The sequence below is a fragment of the Zootoca vivipara genome, chromosome 7 (assembly GCF_963506605.1).
Source record: "Zootoca vivipara chromosome 7, rZooViv1.1, whole genome shotgun sequence".
NCBI classification, from domain to species: Eukaryota; Metazoa; Chordata; class Lepidosauria; order Squamata; family Lacertidae; genus Zootoca; species Zootoca vivipara.
In genome coordinates this window covers 26,669,600-26,691,145 of record NC_083282.1, presented here as the reverse complement: position 1 = coordinate 26,691,145, position 21,546 = coordinate 26,669,600, and the positions used below count along the sequence as shown (strand labels likewise).

The following is a 21,546-nucleotide window of genomic DNA, read 5'->3' as shown; positions in this document are numbered from 1 at the left end:
GGTTCCATATTTACTTATGCCTCCCCCCCCCCCCCCCCCGTTCTGACTTGGAAATCTCTCTCTCTCTCTCTCTCTCTCTCTCTCTCTCTCTCTCTCTCTCTCTCTCTCTCTCTCTCTCTCTCTCACACACACACACACACACACACACACACACACACACACCAGTCTACAGCTCCCAGATCACACTGGGAGCACATATTTCAGTCTGAAATAGGCCTTCCTTTTGGGCAAGCACTTTCTGGATGCCTGGTTAAAGACCTCTCTCGGTCCAACAAACTGTTAAAACTGGAAAGGGGATACAGGGAAATGATTCATCAGAGCAAAAAATGCAAGTGTGCTAATGGCGCGAACCAAGGAAAGACCTGCACAACTACCGTATCAGGCGGTTAAAAATTGCAGCATGTGTCGGAATCACTTATAGAACTGATTCAACCAAACAGTACTACAGTAGCAGCAAGTATCCCAAACCTGCACTCTGAATCCTCTACAAAGCAGAGATGATGGAAAACTTAAAAGAGCTATGAAGGATCAGCTAAGGATCAGGAACTGTAACCAGGTCTCCTATGCTGAGGTCATGCAAACACATATGAATGAGACAAAAATGCTCTGCACTCAGGTACGGTACATTCTTGAAAATGGCAACCTTTGTGCCATCACCTGGAGCAGCTAAGAAAAGCTGTTGGAATTCACAGCACAAGACCCATTGCTTAATTTTTTTTTGCTAGCACCATGCACATAAAACTTTCACCTTTCCACTCCTTTTTTCCTTTTTAACGCACTTCAGTGCAAGGGAGAGTGGAAATAGCTAGTATTTGAAGGCACGGCCAAAGTAACATTCCGCACCTTCCCTTACACAGCCACTATTAGTTTAGCATTGATCGGCACCTTATAAGAAGGAGCTTTTATTCTATTTGCTTTTTTACCTTTGCACTTTCTGGATATTCCTCAGGGGCTCGGTGCAACAAGATATGACCTTTGCCAGGAATGTTTAAATATATACAGTTTGCTGCAGCGTCGTCAGGAACTGTAAGCTTGTCGTAGCGGTGGTCACTCATCTGCTGCATTGTCTGTTATGGAAAGTTAAGGTGGAGACCTTTAGAGCAAGATTTCATCAGCTGTAAGGCGGGGAACGGGCTCTTCTGGGGGAGGGGGTTACAAGAAATAATTGCACAAAGGTACTGCTGCTGCAGAGAGTTTTCTAATGCATACCAAGCACTTCCAAGTGCCAAACGTATTAGCACCAAGCAAAGTCACAGTGAATTCCATTTGTACAATTTAGGACTGCAATTTAGGACTGCATACTTTCCAAGATGGCGGAAGGATTTCTTAAAGCAAGTCTCTGAAAGTAAAGCCTGCTACTGTCTCTTGTGCGTTTCCATCAGTTTCTAGGAAAGAGCTATGGCATTTACAGGGGAAGTCTGCTGTACATGTTTACTCAGAAGTAAACCAGGTGAGTTCAGTGAGATTTACCAGTAGGTAAGCGTGTATAGGATTACAGTTGACAATAGCACATGCCCTCTATGGAAGTTTCAATCCTCAATATCAGTTACTCAGAATGAAGTGATAAACTAAGCTGGTAGAAATTCTGGACTGTTTCACTTCAGATTGCCGGCAGAAGCAGTAATACTTTTGATTGGCACAGAGGGAGCAGGAGTATATGGTTGACCACTATAGGATAGGGAACAGTGAACTAGATCAGGTATCCCTAAACTTCGGCCCTCCAGATGTTTTGGACTACAATTCCCATCTTCCCCGACCACTGGTCCTGTTAGCTAGGACTCATGGGAGTTGTAGGCCAAAACATCTGGAGGGCCGCAGTTTGGGGATGCCTGAACTAGATGATCCTTGCAGCAGATTCATGCTCTTATATGCATTTATCACAAATCAAATAGATAAATCTCAAGATCAAACAGGTAGCAGGAGGATGAGTTCGTTTGCAAATACTGTTCCTTTGCACAATATTTGGATTACCTTGGTTGAGAATTAATTCAGTTTGTGCTAGAACTGTTCATAGTAAATCTGTCTAGATTCCATTTAAGGTATATAATTTATCGTAGCACCATTTTCCTGGTATCAGTGCAAAAAGAACCTATGATTGGATATGATCTGACACAAATTGGGTGCCTTACTCTTGAAGGGAAAAGGGAGATAAATCCCTGCTATTGTACTTTTTTATGGAAGCAGTTGCTCAGCTCTCAGGAATGTATTTTGAGTCAGTTGCAAACAATCATTTAAACAGAAGGCACAGAAACCAAACACCTTTTGATTTTGTTTACAGTATGCAAGGACTCCTTGGAACATGTAACCTTTTACTGAGCAATACTTTCTGAGAGATGCAAGACCCCCAAGTGAAACAGCAAATTAAACCAAGACCAAACTCTGGAATAACAGAAGGCATTTGGAAAGAACACAGTAGATTACAAATCCAAAGATGTGAACCAAACACAAATATAGAAACAGCAAAGTCAATCGCTTGTGTTGTATACTATCCCATAGTTTGTGCACATAGTGTCTGTGGAAGAATATCAAATGAACCAGTTTAAGCTCTTTTATTTACCTTAATAGTCTAAGTCAGAGGTTTTCAACTTTTTTCAGTCCATGGCTCCCTTGCCCAACTACATTCTATTTTCGGCACCCCTGTGGAGCTCAGGAGCCCAGTTATGTCACCCTTTGCTTGCAGAGCTGGCAGCCTCTCACCCCCCCTTTTTTTAAACACCCTCCTTTGTGGAGTGTTCCCTCAGCCTCCTCTCTTCTCCCCTCTCCTTAGGAGTCCTCCGGGCAGCCACTGTTGCTGCCCATAGTCTCTGAGCTGCCCCCCTGCCGCAAAGAGAGGTGCCTCCTCACACTGCCTCACAGGGGCCTGGGACTTTTCTGTCCATTCCCAACAGCAAGGGCTGGTGGACTGGCTGGCTGGGCTCCCTCGCCTGCTTGCTTGCTTACTCCGAGGCCACCTCCGCTCCTGGCAACCAGCACCCCCTGGCCAGCCCCAGAGGCACCATTTGCCTAGGGAGCTTGTAGCAGGGCTGTTGCAACAAACAGCTGTGCAAGCCTTTGGGGAGGCAGAGACGCAAGAGGACATCAGAGGAAGGGAGGGAAGGAAAGAGGGGCAGAGGCCGGGGTTGCCCTGACCATCATTCAAGACAGCCCAGGGTGCCATGACACATTGGTTGAAAACCACTGGTCTAAGTAACTAACATTTGAAAAGAGGGTATAAGATGGGCCCACAGCTGTGATTTGAGGAATCACATAGGGACAATGGAATCTGACTTATACCAGATCACATTATTTCTCCATCCATACCCTCCGACATTCCTTAGATGAAAATAGGGCCAATAGAAAGAGAAAGAGACAAAACACTTTAGAATGACTAAATAGCAGCGTTTTGTCTCTAATGTGACAACCTACAGGTCTATGCAATAGCCATGTGGTTCAGGGATGGCTCTGCATTTGAAGTCAGCAATGAGCCAACTCCCATCAGCTTGACTGGGAATCAAACTAGCAATTAAAAGCATTATTGGAGAATGCTCTGTCTCTCTCTGTGTGTTTGATAGCTATTAATATTTATATTCATATAGTCTCAGAATACTTTTTGCATGTGACCCTTTATACAAGAAAGTTTCAAAGATGCATGCATGTTCTTCAACACCATTAAGTGTGGGGGACAGGAAAGTCAGCAAGGTCTTTGGCAAGAGGTTTCCCTCAGCCATACTGCCCACCTGCACACAAGCCCACCTGCATCTATTCCTTTCTCATCTATCATTTGCCAAGATTGGGCTGCATGCAGGACACGAATGCTCTTGAGGCATACATGGCTTTTTCCAACTTGGAAATTCCAGGTGCAGTTGACTGCTCACAACTGGAGCCAAGGTACTGTACTGTAAATTACATTTCCATTTTTTTAGTCTATAAACCAGAGTGTCATCAAGATAAGGATCAAAGCAATTAACTTCTGAACATGTACCAACATCGCTGCTGGCTTGAGTGCCTAACCTAATGAATGTAGACTTCCCAAGCACAAACTTGGCACATAAACCCGTAATACTTTTCATTTAAATTCCATGTAGGCAAAGGATTTCAGGACAAGTGAGATCTTCTTGGAATACATCTGCGAACTGTGAGCTGGGAAAATGCATATTCAGAACCTTTATTTTTTTCAAATTTCAGCAGTATCAGTATTGCTTACAAAGTGCGCCAAACGAGACATCTTCTACAATGTATTGATAGCACAGCAAATTGCACATTCATGCAGATATCTGAAAGAACCATCTGTGCAAAACTAATGGGAAGAAGCCGCTCCATTTATCATTTAGATGCAAACCAGTTTTCACCACAATGCACCAAAAGGTCTTCCTGGAGCAAATGAAACCCCTCTCTTCCTAAACCTCTCTTTCAGCTAGCAGTTAAAAGATGGTAGTGATGGATTGGATTTTGCTGCAGAAAGGCCTTCTGAATATAAGATGATACAAGCATACAGTATTTAATTCATTGCAAATGTATGTATTATTAAAAAAAATTAACATCCATTTCTCCAGTGTGTGCTGTGTTTAAGATGTACTACAGGGGGAAACTTCATCATTGACAAAGATTAAAACAGTCACAAATTCAGTATGTGTGAATCTGGATTCCTGCCCAGAAACCTTTGCATGGCCATCTACACTAAAAGCCTGGCATTTCCTTCATGCATAATTTTTCTGGGAATTCTGTCCTTCCTGTGCAGGGCAATTTTTGGTCTGCATTCTCTAAAGCCTGAGTCACGCTTTCCTGATGTCAAACAAAGAAATTTCCAAAGCCCCCAATCTCATTTTTTCCAATTGTGTTTTACAAGGCATACTTTGCCAACTGAAGTCTAGGATAACAAGTAATGCAATTAAATGTGCCTAGCAAAGACCCTAAACAGACTGAGTATTCTTCATTCACATGCTGTCATCCCAGCTCTCATTGTTCCATTGTGCCTCGAACCCCATTCCAGTCAAATCACTGTTATTATTATTTATTTTTTTAATGAGACGTCCCATATTTAGTTTGGTGTTCCTTTCAACTGCTGGAGACCTTATTTTAAACAGATGGTGTTCAGGGAAAGAGTGAATGCAGGACAGCCTACTTAACTTGTGGTAGATATGGGGAAAGCCTTATTATGTGGGTGACTAACCTTTCCCGGCAGGCTTCCATCACTCGCACCCACATGTGCATTCATCACACATACAGCAAATATACACTCACACCAGCACCATGCATGTTTCACACAACAAACACATTTACAGCATGCACACATGCAGCCACAAGGCACTCTCTCTTTAGTACACCTCACCACCACCACTGCTCCCCCACCCCCCAAGAAAATAGGTGCAGGAACTCACCATGAAGTTGTTACAGTAAGTTGCCAGGTGACTTGGGGCAGCCCTGGAACAGATGCCGGTTTGACAACAGCTGCGTTCACCGCCCACAGAGGTGTTAAAAACAACAGCAAGCTGTCTCCCTAGCTGGTTTGGGCGGTCGCCCCTGATTCTGGTGTAGGTCGAATAAATGTGCTCCCTCCTCATCCGTTCTCTGAGATTCAGGTGGATGGCTAGAGCAGCTCAGAAGGGCCCTCACACAAACGTGCACATGGGCATTTGTGGGTGGAGGCCTGGCCGAAGAGCTTAAAGCCTGCCGCCTCTACATGGGAGACGGGTTGAAGAAAAGGAAATACAAATTGGCCCCGATCTGTAGCTTTACCAATACAGCTAGGGGTTGCTAGCAGCTAGGTGGAGTAATAGATATTAAAGAACACACTGGCCGGCTTCTATTTTGACTTGAAATGTTCATTTGGGGCTTCTCAGAGGTATGTAAAGGCAAGAAGTGGGTGGGTGGGTGGGGGGATGGAGTGCTGGCCCACAATGTCGCCAACCTGAGAGGTGCTGGAACTGCACTCTGGTGTAGATTTGCACTACTCTTGACATGTGTCCCTGAGCTGCTCTGCTGCCTCTTCTGATACAACCTTGAAACAAGGCGGTACTGGGTGCATAGCTTCAGCCATTGCTAGGAACTCCTGCAGAAAGCAAAAAACATGTCCAGGAAATGGCTCAAACTGCTGTTGCATTCAAGAAATTTTGGAGAATGAACATCCTGTCTTTTGGAACACGAGCAGGGGAAGAGAAGGGAAGTTGGTCCTCAGAAAAGCAAAGGAAAGCAAACAATAACAATAACAAGGGAAGCCAAGATCCTATTTACGTAAGCCAAGCGGACAGCTTCCCCAGTCACAAGAGCTGGCAAGCTCCGGGTGGCCAGAGGTACATGATTAGAAGACTCCCAAACTTTTAACACACATTCGTTTAGTAGCTTAATTTCTCTGCTGACGTTTCTTTGCTATGGTTAATTGCTGTACTCTCAGCATTTCTGTGGTTAGCTAAACTCTTTCGCAATCACAGATTCGCCTAGTTTATTATGCAACAGCAGCAAAAATGAGAGAGAAATCTGGAAAAAAAATGTTTCAAAAAATGTATAAGGGCACAGCGCTTCAGTGCCTGCTAGGTGTTGGCGTAGCGAGGGAGCAACCTGCCTAAAGTAACCTGCAGTTTAATAAATAATATCTCCATGCTTGCAGTAGAATAGTGGGGAAAGGCAGAACTGATAATATGAGGTTTCAGGATACTTTAAAAGCTGAAGGTTCTAGGAATGTTGCAGGCCCTGAAAACAGCACCAGCCTTCATTAGCTGACCTAATTGTTTCAGGAGTTGTTGGAACTTTCAAATACTTTTATTCTAACCAACCAAAAGTGTTATACCAGTACGGACATACCTCGGGTTACAGCCACTTCAGGTTGGTCTTTTCGGGTTGCGCTCCACGCCAAACCTGGAAGTACCAGAAATGGGTTACAGTACTTCCAGGTTTCAGTGCTGTGCGCATGCTGAATTGTCAGACGCGCAGCTGCGGGCTGCGAACGCTGCGGGTTGCAAACATGCCTCCCGCACGGATCACGTTCGCAACCCAAGCATTCACTGTATATGTATGCTCTAGGGTTGCCCAACTCGGGAGATTAAGACCACCAGCAGGTCTCCAATGTCCGATAATTGCCAATACATAAGCATGGTGGTATAAATTCCAGATTTGGAATTCCAAATCCGCCTTCCTTAATGTGCAATTGCATTTTCTGCAACGATATTCTCGGTACATTTGAACCCCCAAAGACATTTCCTAAACAGGGAGTTTATCTCTTTCCAAGGAAACCCCGATAACATTGGCAACGCTGACTAATTCAGTGAAGGAGGAGTTATTGCAACAACATTCATCCTTTAAAGAGGAACTTAAAAGATTGCTGGGTGACAATGCTAGACAACAAGCTAGATGATCTGAGCGAGCGTGTGGATTCAGTGAAAAGCAACACCACCAAAATAGTGGAGAAGGTTAACCTGGCAGGAGAACGACTTAAACAAAAAACCTAGAATAACTTCATTTGAATAATAAAATAAAGCTGGAGGAACACAGTAGTAGAGACCAGGAGATCAAACCTGAGAATTTGAGGGGTGGAAGACAAATGGCTGACAGTTCTCCAAGAGCCCCAGGAGATGTGGAGCAGGTGAACTGATCCGTGGGCCCAAGAAGGGCAGAAGATTCAGGGCCATGAGATACTGTGTTGCGTTTTAGCAGGTTCTCAGAAAAGGTGCAGCTTGGTCTTGGAAGCCAGGTGGGAGAAGCCTAGAGAGCCTAATTATGCATGAGTGCCAGTAGTTTACCACACTTGCACTGAACTTTGGCTTGTTATCTTGCACCTAATTGCCCTTCTTAGAAAAGCAAACCTCAAGTCAGGGTACACTGTGACTCTTGGTTAAACATACCTGTGTGTATTCCATCAGCGTGGATGTCTTGGATACCTATATGTAGACAAGGACACATTGTGCCATCCTTGATTCTTTGTGGTTATACCCAATGCTAGTCCTACAAGGAGACCCACGAAAGTTAATGAACATGACTACCTTAGGTTCACTCATTTCAATAGGTCTACTCTCAGCAGGACTAACATTGGATACAGCTCTCGGTGTCTCGGGTTGTTGGGCTCTTACTCAATTGGCGTTGGTAAAATTCTGAAATGGCTGCTGTGAGCTCTCTCCTGCAGTCAGAATGCTCTTGAGAAATTGTGCTAATTTGCTCTTTACAGATATACTTGCAGCTAATTAGTGTTATTTGAATTACTTTGAAATCCCATGACAAATGTTTCACTAGGAGAGTAATGTGTCAACTACAGCTATGCAATTAAGAATGATCAGCATCCACTATGCTGAAGTAGTAGAAAACTACCATTACTTCCAAAATTAACACAGCAATATGTTGGGAATTTATACGAAACCCAGGATGGAAAGCATTTTCACCACATGCCTTTTGGAGCAGCATTTCCAAACATTTCAGAGCACAAGTCAAAGTGTTGGTGCTGACCTTTGAAGCCCTAAATGGCAAGTTCAGCCCAGTATACCTGAAGGAGCATCTCCACCCCCATCACTCAGTCCAGACACAGAGGTCCCGCTCCGAGGGCCTTCTGGTGGTTCCCTCCCTGCGAGAAGTGAGGTTACGGGCAGAGGGCTTTCTCAGTAGTGGCATCCACTTTGTGGAACACCTCCCATCAGATGTCAAGGAGATGAGTAGCTATACAGTATAACCTTTAGAAGACATCTGAAGGCAGCCCCGTATTGGGAAGTTTTTTATATTTAATGTTTTATTATGTTTTTGTATATGCTGGAAACTGCCCAGAGTGGCAGGGGCAACTTAGTCCAATGGTGGGGTACAAATATTATTATTATTATTATTATTATTATTATTATTATTATTAGCCAACCCCTGTTTAGATCTCTGTGTAGCAGTCCTCACAGAATCTACCCAGGAAATGTTATATGGCTCTACCTATTTGCTCCATTCTAATACCCTCAGATAGGGTTTTAGATGCTAGAGAAATTTGCAAGTTGCTGCAGTTCCACCAAACCTGTGGCTACCTGTGCCCCTTGCAGACCCTCCCTCCATCTCCCTCTCTCCCAGCTCCCAGAACACACTAAGTTCTGTCCAATATACATCTGCACCAAGAACCCAACCCAATGAAGAGGAGAACAATTCAGTGGCACACAGTGATCAGCACCAGCCAGAAGCCTCAAGTGTAAAGCATGTTATCTCTTCATTTCTCTGTAAACTCAGCAGTTAGTGAACTGGAAAATAACTAGTATATAATATTCCAGAAAATATGCACAAGTTTTGTTTGGTTTTTTTGCTGGCGCATATGCAATAGTACTTAAGCCTGAATGGGAATACAGATTGTCATATACAAAAGCCTTTTGGAACTAAGGGGAAAGCTCTGAAGTGCCTGAAAATGACAGATGGCTTGAAGCACAAGAGAGGCTTCTTTAGTTAGCGGACTCAGTATTGAATAAGTCAGAGCCTCTGTCCACCTACGGCAAGCAGCACAGAAGTACATTGCCTGGTAAAGTTGATACAAGCTCTAGAGGATTAGACAGAGCCTGGTAGCTGGACATTCATGTTTGCCCAGCCAGCTAAGTAAACAAGCAGAATCTTGGGATTTACATTTGAAGGAAGGGATGAGAAGGAGAGCATAATAGGAATAAAGTGGGTTTTTGTTCTTCCAGTAATTCCTAGTGGTGATTTTGTCTAGCCTGCGTCCCCAGGGCTAATGAAACTTTAACTGAATTACATCAGAAACAGGCATCCGTTCAAGTATTGCCTCAGCAGGACTCTAAGGGCTGCTAAAAAGTGACTCGAGAAACAAAACACAGGATAGTGGGGCCATTTAAAGCATAATGCTTAGATAGATATCTATTGGCTGACGTGGAAATCTAAGTTACACGGAGCATGCTCCAGACTTCTCAGAGCTAAAGTTCCTGTTGGAAGTCAGAAGCACTACTGGCCTACTGGAAGAGGATTTAGGAAGCGAGTGCAAGTTACCTCATTTTTTTCTTTCTTTCTTAACAACCAGCATTAGCCACTAGAATAAATCTTGGACAAAAGACCTTTACTTACTGCTCCTATTAAAGACTCTGTAGATGTTGGAAGGCATGGATATTTATCAGGGCCGGACCATGCCATTTTGCTGTCTGAGGCAACAGACAACATGCCATCCCTATTTTTTTTTACTCTGTCCTCTGGTACTGTACTTCATTGTGGCCCCCCTGCCCCCAGCACCTGCCACCTGAAGCAGCTGCTTCACTCTGCCCAATGGTAGGGCCAGCCCTTAACGTTTATATCTTCTCTCTCTTGACTTTGGGTCTTCGTTTTGGATCCCATCCAGAAGAGGAAGAACTACTAGTTCTACCAACAACCTGCATCAATCAAGATGAATATTAAACTAAGACTAGCAGCACCACCCTATGCATGATCAGTCAGAAATAAGTCCCAACGCATTCAGTGGCACTTATACCTTTCCACAGGATTGCAGCCTAATAAATCTTAAAGGGACTTACTACACCAGGATTGGGGAACCTATGACCATTCAGATGTTGCTAGACTACATCTCCTGTCGTACCTGACCACTGGTTATGCTGGTGGAGGCTTACTGGAGTCCAGCAACATCTGCAGGACCACATGTCCCACATTCCTCTTCTATACCTTAAATAAGGTAGTCGATTCTATACCAGCCACCCCCAAACTCGGCCCTCCAGCTGTTTTGGGACTACAGTTCCCATCATCCTTGATCACTGGTCATGTTAGCTGGGGATGATGGGAGTTGTAGTCCCAAAACAGCTGGAGAGCAGAGTTTGGAAGTGCCTGCTCTATACTATACCTCCTCAAGTCTTCAGTTTTCTCTTTTACCATCACAACCCATGTCATTAAACCAGCACATCAAGGAATCTGGGGGGTAAAAACATTTCAAACAAACAACCACAAACAATCTGAGCTACAGAAAACCTCAGCAATTATAAACAGGAGGAAAAAGCAAAACAAGAGCCATTCACAATAGCCTTATTCAGTTAGATGCCCCCAGCAGCATCTGCTCATCTTAATAGAAACAATTTTTCTCTTCTGTTTTCAAACAGAGAAAACGAGGGGGAAACCCTCTGGATCTTGCTGGGAAGTCACTAGATGGAGCTCTAAGTAGTAGATCCGATTTCAGCTACAGGCTGAACTGCAGTGAAACCTTTGCATCCTTAGGACCAAACTTCATTTCACTGAAAAGAGCGATTATTCAAGCCTGTTGGGTACAGCTTCTGCTCTGCTGTACATCAAAAACAGCAAAAGAAAAACAGAACCTACTCAGGCTACAATGGGGGAATTCTACAAAGGGATCTAGTGTCAGAAATCTGGCTGTGACATCACCCTGATGATTGCAAATTTAAGCCTAGGCTTCTTCATGCCCTGGGATATTCCTGTTATTCTTTCCCCCTATCATGACAGGGAGTGCAGTAATTAGGCTATATTTTCATCTTCATCTTACTTGCTTCTCTCATGGGTATTTGAGTTCAGTACTCCCCAAAGGGTATCCACTTCAGTTTGCATTTTTTGCTTTACAACAGCAGCGTTCGCAGTTCGTTAGGAAAGCTGAACCCAGAAGTTTCGGCAATGAAATTTCTCAAAGAAGCACAGGTTCCAAGCACCTTTTTGCATTTGCCTTCCTAGTCAGGACTCACTGCGCACAGATTCTGGAGAACCCAGTTTTGGGTTTTTTTTTTTGGTCCTGGAACATTTTGTTCTAAAAGAGCACAACAATCAGAAGGAAAATCTCAAAAGCACCGCTAGTAACATCTCAGTTGTCCTGATGTTAATTATGTGAATACAACGAAGGTGTGTGTTTTTTGTTATGTAAAATAGTGGTCACAGGGAAGCCTGAACCACCTTTGGCACACTCATTCTCTCTTCTATGGTTTGGACAAAACAAAAATTCCTGCTATTTGTGTTTCAGGTGAAGCCTCCATTGGCTAGTCCGACCCAGAGTGAACACTTTTTAATTTAGTTACAGGTAGGTAGCCGTGTTGGTCTGACGTAGATGAAACAAAATTAAAAAGCTTCCTTCCAGTAGCACCTTAGAGACCAACTAAGTTTGTCATTGGTATGAGCTTTTGTGTGCATGTACACGAAAGCTCATACCATTGACAAACTTAGTTGGTCTCTAAGGTGCTACTGGAAGGAAGCCTTTTAATTTATTTAGCTTTAATAAATAAGAAGTCTCCCCAGCTCAACAGATTTGCTGATCCAAAGCAGGCCAAACGACCACAGAAGGCCAATTGTTGAATTCTTGCACAGTGAAGATTTCCTGTTCTTTCCAAGTTCCATTAAGCACCTGCCCTAGAAATTGCCTGCTTTTGATAGGAGTCCTGCCTATCTCAAAATCTCCTTCCTTTAGCCTGACATCACCAGTTAACCTCACTGTGCAGTGTGCATGGCTTCTGACTTACACTGATGCACGACTCAATTCCAATCTTCCTCTGCTTTGATACCAGTTTTTGCAACTTTAAATATAGCAAGCTAGCCACGCAGGTATCATAGTAAACTTGCTCTTTCAGTAGGGTGGGATGAACTTTCTACACTGAAGAACATTGACTTTGAAATGACTTTCATGTGTCACTCCTGATAAGGAACAACAACGAGAAGCGCAGCCAGATTTTTTTATTTTAAAAATCCATCTTCTTTTGGGTACTCTGTCTGGCTTAATTTGCTAATTTAAAAGGTTTTTGTCTAGGACAGAGGTATTCCGACAGAAATTAAAGCTTGTGGATGGGGGCAGTGGAAGTCAAATCATGAATTTGAGAATATGCATGCTCTAGAACTGTCAATCAGCTACAGGGTTTCCAGAGTCAATTGGTTATTTTGCACTTTAACAGATAAACTGCTTAAAATAAGTCTTTCCGTACATAAAAATCGATGACATTTTGAAGAAATTTAATTAAAATAACAGTTTCTTCCAGTTTTAGTCATGCTGGCCACATGACCCGGAAGCTGTACGCTGGCTCCCTCGGCCAGTAAAGCGAGATGAGCACCGCAACCCCAGAGTCGTTTGCGGCTGGAACTACTGGTCAGGGGTCCCTTTACCTTTCTTCTTCCAGTTAACACAGACAAATGTGTGGTTTTTCGTTGGGGAGGGGCAAATCACCCTTACTTACCACATTTCCTAAACCAAGAGATAAACATAACATTTACAACTCCCTCAGCAACAACAGTTATATTTTTTAAGTAGGCTACTAACCCTAGCCTAACAGACAGCGGGCATCTGCCAAAACAAAAGATCAGTAATTATATGAGGGCATGCTCAACCAGAGGAAATATTTCAAGCCATGTATTTTCAAAAAACAGGTCGGGCGTAACAATAACTCCGGAAATGCTCAGCCTTTTACTACCTATGCAAGTTTTTGTACACAACCCCCCTCCTCCAAGCTCACACCTCAGTACCAGAGGGCTCAGAATGTATGCACTGGAACCATGAATGTATGATTTATCTGTCCCTTGGTATTCTTGGTGTTGGCTGGATTCAAGTGATGGCAGCTCAAAGTGCAGAATACCAAGCTGCCTTCAGGGAAGCCGTTCTAATGCTGGTTCAGTAACACTATCTCTCTTTCTCTCACACACACTCAGCATACGAGGCACCTAAATCAAGTTAAAGTGATGGCAAAGATCCAAACAAGAGTCACCATCTTTCTTTGGGCTTTCTCTCCAGCTTCCCTTACACTCTTTTGCTGAACAGGTCCCCAGCGGACAAGAGCTCACAGGAGTTTGGAATGAGATGCCACTGCTATTCTGATAAGGAATAGAAGCCACATTCCAGTCCTATTCTGAGTAATATATACTCCGTGATAGTGGGGGGTGGCTTGCAACCAATACCGCTTGTACCGCTGAGCAAAACGCACTAAGGCCAGACGATAGATACAACATACCCCATAAACAGGCTAGTTAATTTACTTGAATAATAGCAAGGATCCGAAGGTTTCTGACAAGGATGCCAACATTCCTACCTGCTTGCTCTCAAAAATCATAGCAGCACCCCTCCCCCCACCCCCAAAACCTGATGACTACTTTAGCATGTGCATTTTGGCCTGGGTTCAGATATTATAATTGAACACAATGGCGGCCTGCAACGTATGCAGTGACTGGGAAGAATGATGAGCAGGAGAGTACGGAACAATAAGCATGCCTAGCTGCTATTTCCTTTTTAAAACGCTGCTTCCTTCACTTCTGGTTTCTGCTACATCTCTAACACAAGTGGGACCTGTAATAACAAAATGCTGCAGTGCAGAAGGTTTCTCCAGTGTTCTAGCCAGCGAGCAATGCCTATTTCAGGATACTCCATTTCATTCAGCTCTCCAGTTTCCCGTTGCTCCCCTCTCTCAAAATACATTCTGCTTATTTTACTCCAAGTACAGTGAGTGGACCCTCAGGTTACGTTTCCTTTGGGTAATGTAACTTTTGGGTTGCAAACGCGGCAAACCTGGAAGTGTATACACTTCCGGGTTTCGCTGTGTGCGAATGCACAGAAGTGCTCTATGGCGCCACGCGCGTGCGCAGAAGCGGCACCTCATGTTGCAGACTTTTTGGGGTATGAAAGGACCCCCAGAACGAATTAAGTTTGTATCTGGAGGGTCCACTGTAAATGACAGCTTCCGGGGGGGAGGGGGTTCTCTGCAGGACCACAGCAAGAGAGCATAGCTGCCAAGTACCCCGTTTTCACCGGGAAACCCCCGTTTTTGCTTACCTTTTCCCAGTGGTCCCCCGTATCACTTCGTCTCCTGTTTTTCTCTGTCATTTTCTCCTGCCGGCGGCCATTTTTTTTCTTTCTGATTCGCCCTTCTATGGGCACAAAAAATGGCCGCCGACGACACCAGAAGTCGCGTCGACGCACTTCCGGTCATGCGTAGAAGCTACTTTTGAAGCCGGCAGCGGCCATTTTTGGTGCCCATAGAAGGGCAAAGTGACACCAGAAGTTACGTCGACGCAACTTCCGGTGTCACACGGCTGCCGGTCCCGGATTTTGCAGTCTGGGACTTGGAAGGTAAGTGAGAGGGAAGTGTTAATTTCCCCCTGCACATCTGCTGTTATCCCCAAAACTATCAACCCCACAAGCTGATGTTACTGGCACTTTTTTAAAGTGAAAAACCTGGTTACTGAATAACAAAGATGTATTTAATAGCACAGCTGAAACGGTTCTTCATTTTGAAGTTGCTGAGGCTGTTGATGCTTGCAGCTTGCACAGGCTGGATTCCCTCTTACACGGAGTCTATAAGGAAACACTGAGTTTAAAAGCAATGTTTTTTAAGCACAGGCTATTTTTTAGCATGCTTTACCTTGAGGGCTTTCTGTGCAGCTTCACTTGAACCAATAGCAATGAGGTTTGGCCCAGCCATACTGCAGAAACTCTTCAGATGCAAGGAGTCAGAAACAGGGACTGTAGAAACGGCATAATCCTGTATAGAAATTAGGCATTTGCAAGGGAAATGCGTTAGACTGGTAATCTCATAAACTAACACAATTATAAATTGCATTTCCCCCCACCCCCAGTGCATTCATGAATTTGTGTGCCTTGAAGATATATGTAGAGTCAAGAGCCTCTAAAAAAGAAATGTTGAGTGGCTAAGAGCATAAAAAGGACACAACTGTTTCCTAGTAACAAGCATCCTTCTCCTGAATACTGTCCACGGAAGTAGGTTATGTTGAAGCCAGCGGATTGCCATTCTTAGAATGTGGTTTGGATGGGAAATAATGTTCAAAATAATATTTCAATTATGATTTCAGAAATTATTGATTTATTACACTTTACTCCATTCAATTGGGAGCCGCCCAGAGTGGCTGGGGAGACTCAGCAAGATGGGCGGGGTATAAATAATATATTATTATTATTATTATTATTATTATTATTATTATTATTATTATTATTTTCTTCCTCCAAAGAGCTTGAGCATCTGATGTATGGCTCCTTAGAAGTCTCCCATCTAGGCTAGATAGTGGCGCCCACCCTGTGGAACGCCCTCCCATCAGATGTCAAAGAAATAAACAACTATCGGACTTTTAGAAAACATCTGAAGGCAGCCCTGTTTAGGGAAGCTTTTAATACTGGATGAATCATTGTATTTTAATATTCTGATGGAAGCCGCCCAGAGTGGCTAGGGAAACCCAGCCAGATGGGTGGGGTATAAATAATAATAATAATATTATTGGCTGCTCCAATCATCCATGATCATTGGTCATACTGGCTAGAGCGGATGGGAGTTAACATAATGACATCATGGGGGTTGCAGGTATCTCCACCCCTGCTCTGCATTGGATCTGCTTAGCACCACTAATAGAACTGTTTCATGTGTAGGGATAGGATGGATCAGTTTATTCCCAGTCCATGTTAATTTTTCCATGTGTTTATTCCTAAGCCTCCTCCCATCCCATTTCCACATCGATCTGCAATTTACAACTTTCACCACCACCCATGCAAGAAATTGTATTCCAGTACTTGTGAGTATTTAAATATGTAAATTATCACAAAATAAGTGTACTGTATATTATACAAAATACTTATTTAATATTACAGCATAGAGCTGTAGTAATCTCTCTCATTTGTATTTAGTCCTTGCACTGTGTTAATGCCTTGAATTCTCCACAGAAGATGCCTCAGTACTGGCATATTTCTTGGCTCCTTCCTTTTACCCAGTATGCAAAACTTTACCACTCACTGGATCCCCCTTCTGAAGGTCAATCTGCAACTCTGCTAACCTTAAAGGTGTCTGCCAGAATTTCTGCACCACGTCGATTGGTCCGCTTTGAAAGACCAACAAAAAATTCCCTGCCTGAGAAAAGAAAATATTAACAGGCATGATTGATATGCAATAAGATAATCTACTGTTTTTGTCCAATCTTGTCGAAGTTAACAGCATTTGAATAAGTAAACTGACCAAAGAAATGTCCTTTGAATATTTGCAACATCAAGTTTAATTATAGTTTTAATTTTTTAAGAAATAGTAACTTACAAGTATAACATCATCACCTCCTTCAGATAGACAAAACTACTTCAGATAGATAACTACTCCAAAAAGCCAGAAGGCTTATACATACATAGAAATAGACACTGGACCCTTGGAAAAGTACTATTGTTCTTACCTGGTCTCCTGTCCTTTTGAGATCAGCACTGTATCTGAAGAAGTGTGCATGCACACGAAAGCTCATACCAAAATAAAAACTTAGTTGGTCTTTAAGGTGCTACTGAAGGAATTTTTTTATTTTACTTCGATCCAGACCAACACGGCTACCTACCTGTAATGAGATCAGCACAGTAATCCGTGCTGCACCTAAGTTGTATGGGCACGATCATCTCAATGAGCTACTCATCTCAGAGTGAAGCCAGCTTTTCCCCCATCACTTTTGCTGCCCATTCACTTGACTCTCCCTCTGTGCACAATCAGCATAAACTCCCAGAGACAGCAACTGAGAGAGAGAGCAAGGTATCTGGGGCTTCCCATTCCTTCTTTGTTCACCATCTCGCTGCTCACTAGCTCAAAAAGGGCAGGTGAACAAGCAGCAACGGCAATGAGAAAGAGCAGCGGACCTGGATAACTGACCTTTGACGCAATCTTAATACAGTTGTACCTCGGAAGTCGAACGGAATCCATTCCAGAAGTCCATTCAACTTCCAAAACGTTTGGGAACCAAGGTGTGGCTTCCGATTGGCTGCAGGATGCTGCTGCAGCCAATCGGAAGTCACGGCGGATGTTTGGGTTCCAAAGAACATTCGCAAACTAGAACAATCTCTTCCAGGTTTGCAGAGTTCGGGAGCCAAAATGTTCACCCCCGCAAGGCTTTTAAGCTAACATTATTTTCCCCAAACAACCTATGAAATAAAGCAGGCTAATAAACACACACACAAACTCAGGGCACCTGTGTGATATGAGCAACTCCTGTTGATAGCACTTTTACATTGTTTTTAGATATTATTAATGCTCTTGTTTTGTTTGTAATTGTGTTGTCTTGCTGCTTTGCCATCTCAGGCCCCTTTGGGAGGAAGGGTGGGATAGAAATGAAATAAACAACAACAACAAACTTAGTTTACTTCTCCTAATTCGCTTGCTATTCTGATGTCAGGAAATTTATTGCATTAGGAAATTATTTCCCGTGTTCAAAGTCTCATGTTACTGTTGGACAAGCAAATTAACTAATGAAAATGTAAGGAGAAACTGGAAATGGTATTTTAAAAATCAGTACCTTGCCATCAAGCTGCCTGTGCAGCCGAAACATTAAGTGGCAAAAATTTTATTTTACTGTACCTGTAAATAAAACATCTCCTCCATCTAGAGTTGCATGTTCATCTGTCATCTCTACAATGTTCAGGTTAAGGCTTTCAAGCGCTCTCTTCATTACTTCAACCTGTTTGGAAAAGGACACATTTTAGAATTTCATTTAAAGGCTGCAGCCCTAGGCACAGTTTTTAACCATGAATATTGTTCGGCTTTGTATCTGCTGTACTGGAACATCCACAAATCAAACTGAAAAGAGATGTCCGGAAATTTATTTAAAGGTGATATACCAGGCATCCCCAAACTTCGGCCCTCCAGATGTTTTGGACTACAATTCCCATCTTCCCAGACCACTGGTCCCGTTAGCTAGGGATCATGGGAGTTGTAGGCCAAAACATCTGGAGGGCCGCAGTTTGGGGATGTCTGTGATATACTTTAAAAGCCAAGTTTAGAGAACCAACTTTCAATCTGGCATAATCACACCGGTGATTGGTGTTATTAGGAAAGTTTTAATTAGTGAAGAAATAGCATGGAAAATTAAGAAAACAAAACACAATTATTATTTTTTTGAAAATGCTAATAAACCAGGAAAACTTCTGGCATGGCAATTGAGAAAAAGTGAGCAAAATAATTATGTGAATAGGAGAAAGCAAATGTCTCCGCTGCCTGTGATGTCATAGCAATACCAAGTGAATTGGCTGAGATTAAGTGGATATTCGTTTAACCTCATGGTACAGGACAGATGAAACAGATGAATTTAAGTAGTGAGACAACTCATAAACTAGGTCATAATTTTTTTAAAAAAATCTATTCGCCTGCAAGTGTCAAAGCTTAAATATTGAATCAATATGAACCAGACTTAAAAAATGAGTGCAGTGGTAGAAAACAGTGAGTTCATTTTTAAAAACCCTGAAGCCTTGACCTGAGTTCAATGCCCATTAATAATATTATGAACCTTTCAAACTTTAAAATCTCTCTTTCCCTCCCTGGGTGAAAGCTAGGTACAACACTGAATAACTGCGACCAGATATATAGATATAGATATAGATGATAGATAGATGATAGATAGATAGATAGATAGATAGATAGATAGATATGAGAGCACAATGAAGGTTTATTATTTTCTCCCTGAATCACTGCTTTCTGCTCAAAATGACCACCCCCAATTGCTAATGGGCATAATGTAACCCCATTATACTTCTCCCCCCACCAAACTGCCTGCAGTGGACTATTAGCAGCTCCGGGGTGGGGGGGAGAAGATTTCAACAGGAAAACCTTCACGACCTCAGATTCCAGGAGTGTCACAGACAGAACGGAGTATGACCAGGAAGGCATTGAACCTGAGCCCTTTAACTGAGCCTGAACTTAACTTAGGCCCCCCTGTGCCCAGATCCAATATTGAAGCCCTTAAGTCAATTTATCCTTCCTTAGAAGCCTATAATCATAGAACTGTAGAGTTGGAAGGGAAGTCCAACCCTCTTATTTATTTTTTTAATGTAAAAAGAGTCACTAAACTGCTTGAGGAATTGGGTGGTTGGTGCAGTGGGGAATGGGCTTATAATATCAGAAGCTCCGAACATCAGGTGCTCTCCAGTGGTGTTCTGATGTCCGCTAAATTTTATTATGTTGGAAGTTCACAACTGTGTTTTTAAGCTCGCCCTAGAAAGCAAGTCGTATGTTTGCTTACAGAAGAAGATGCCCTTTTTAAAAGAAAGCTGCATGTAGACTCAATTTTAAGTTATGAGCACACAACAGAAGGCTTTTATAATAACTGCTACCCGTTAATATATCAAGTGGCTGAATGCTTAAGCCTTTATTGCTCTGTGCTGTGACCCCCCCACCCCAAATAAGCACATTCCTGTTGTGAGATGGAATGTATCTAATCCATAATAAATCTGGTCGAGAGACTCTGGGCTTAAGCCAGCTGAGCTACGTTTGAAGAAAAAGGATATTAAATGTGTTTGATGGCATTTATAAGAAGCCTATTTCCTTGGCCCCTCCACTTTAAAATGGAACTCATTAGTCTTTACATAGATGCAGTTCATCAACTGCCTCAGCTGCTATATGCAAAATATCTATCCCTTCCACATTTGTGCCAATGTGCTTTAAATGAAAGCCATTTCTTAAAAAGTTATTTATTGGCACTCGGTTATCTCAACTCTGGCAACAAAACAAATGTTTTCAAAATGAGAACAGAAACGACACATTGATGAGCAGAATGGAGGGAGGGAAAAGAAACAGGGAGACGAATCCTTTATTTTCTTAGCTGCCTGATGCAAATAGCGTACAATATTTTATAAAATTGGCTTGAAGCTGAAAACGTTGAACAAATGTCTGGATCTGTGTCAGGCATAGGCAAACTCGGCCCTCCAGATGTTTTGGGACTACAACTCCCATCATCCCTGACCACTGGTCCTGTTAGCTAGGGATGGTGGGAGCTGTAGTCCCAAAACATCTGGAGGGCTGAGTTTGCCTATGCCTGATCTATGTAAAGAAAAGAAAAGAAAAAAAGCTATAGTTCTGCTGGTCTTTGCATACACTCTAGAAAATGGCCAGCAAAGAAGTATTCTTTTCTTAACCCAACACAGGAGCTGAAATGTCATTCCGTGGGGGCTGAATTTCTCCCACTGTGAATGCCTTGTTCAGAACTTCGTTCTATAGACTACAGGGAAGTATGTTAAAATATATACATCCCTGTCCCCTAAACCCTGTTCTTTGAGAACAAATGGCAATGCTGAACAAGCCTATTAGCACCACCTCTAAAGAAACACCTGATATTATTGGTGAAACAAACAAGCCAGCGGTACTGGCAATCGTTAAGGCTTTAGGCTAGTACAGTGGCACCTCAGGTTGCGGACCCGATCCATTCTGGGGTGCCGTTTGCACCCCGAAATGTCCGCAACCCGAGTGGCACTTTCACGCATGCGCAAAAGCGCGATGGAGTGCTTCTGCGCATGTGCGAAGCACGCAGAACGCTTCTGTGCATGCGGCGGAACCCGGAAGTAAAGTAGCAACCAGGTAAAATGCAACCCGGAGCAGACACAACCCGAGGTATGACTGTATTAGGTTTTGAGGCCCCATCACTGCTTTCCACAGGGATGCCCATTCCTTACTGCTCCAGGTCAAACAGATGTTCAAGCAACTCTGTGAGTTATGTTTTCAAGCTCTAAACATGAGCTTGCAGCATGCATCCAAATCTGAATTTCTTTCTCTTTTGTAAGTGAAACACTTAATTTTCCTATGTGAGTATTCAACTGTTTGCTTCACCACCACCACCACCACTTTATTATTTATACCCAGGCCATCTGGCTGGGTTGCTTCCATGAACAAAGCATGTTTGTAAACACATAATATTCAGGTGTTGTGCTTGGTTTAA

General features: G+C 43.0%; 1 protein-coding gene across 1 annotated transcript in view; it reads right to left on the bottom strand.

The window, feature by feature from the left end:
- Nucleotides 1-21,546, bottom strand: part of DDAH1 (dimethylarginine dimethylaminohydrolase 1) — a 57,158-nt gene that overhangs the window by 6,298 nt on the left and 29,314 nt on the right. The window contains exons 2-5 of the mRNA XM_035121893.2: nucleotides 18,201-18,300; nucleotides 16,657-16,730; nucleotides 15,240-15,359; nucleotides 924-1,067 (exon numbers count right to left, since the gene is read on the bottom strand). Coding sequence (XP_034977784.2) covers nucleotides 924-1,067; nucleotides 15,240-15,359; nucleotides 16,657-16,730; nucleotides 18,201-18,300 — 438 coding nt within the window. The remainder of the gene's footprint in view (nucleotides 1-923; nucleotides 1,068-15,239; nucleotides 15,360-16,656; nucleotides 16,731-18,200; nucleotides 18,301-21,546) is intronic.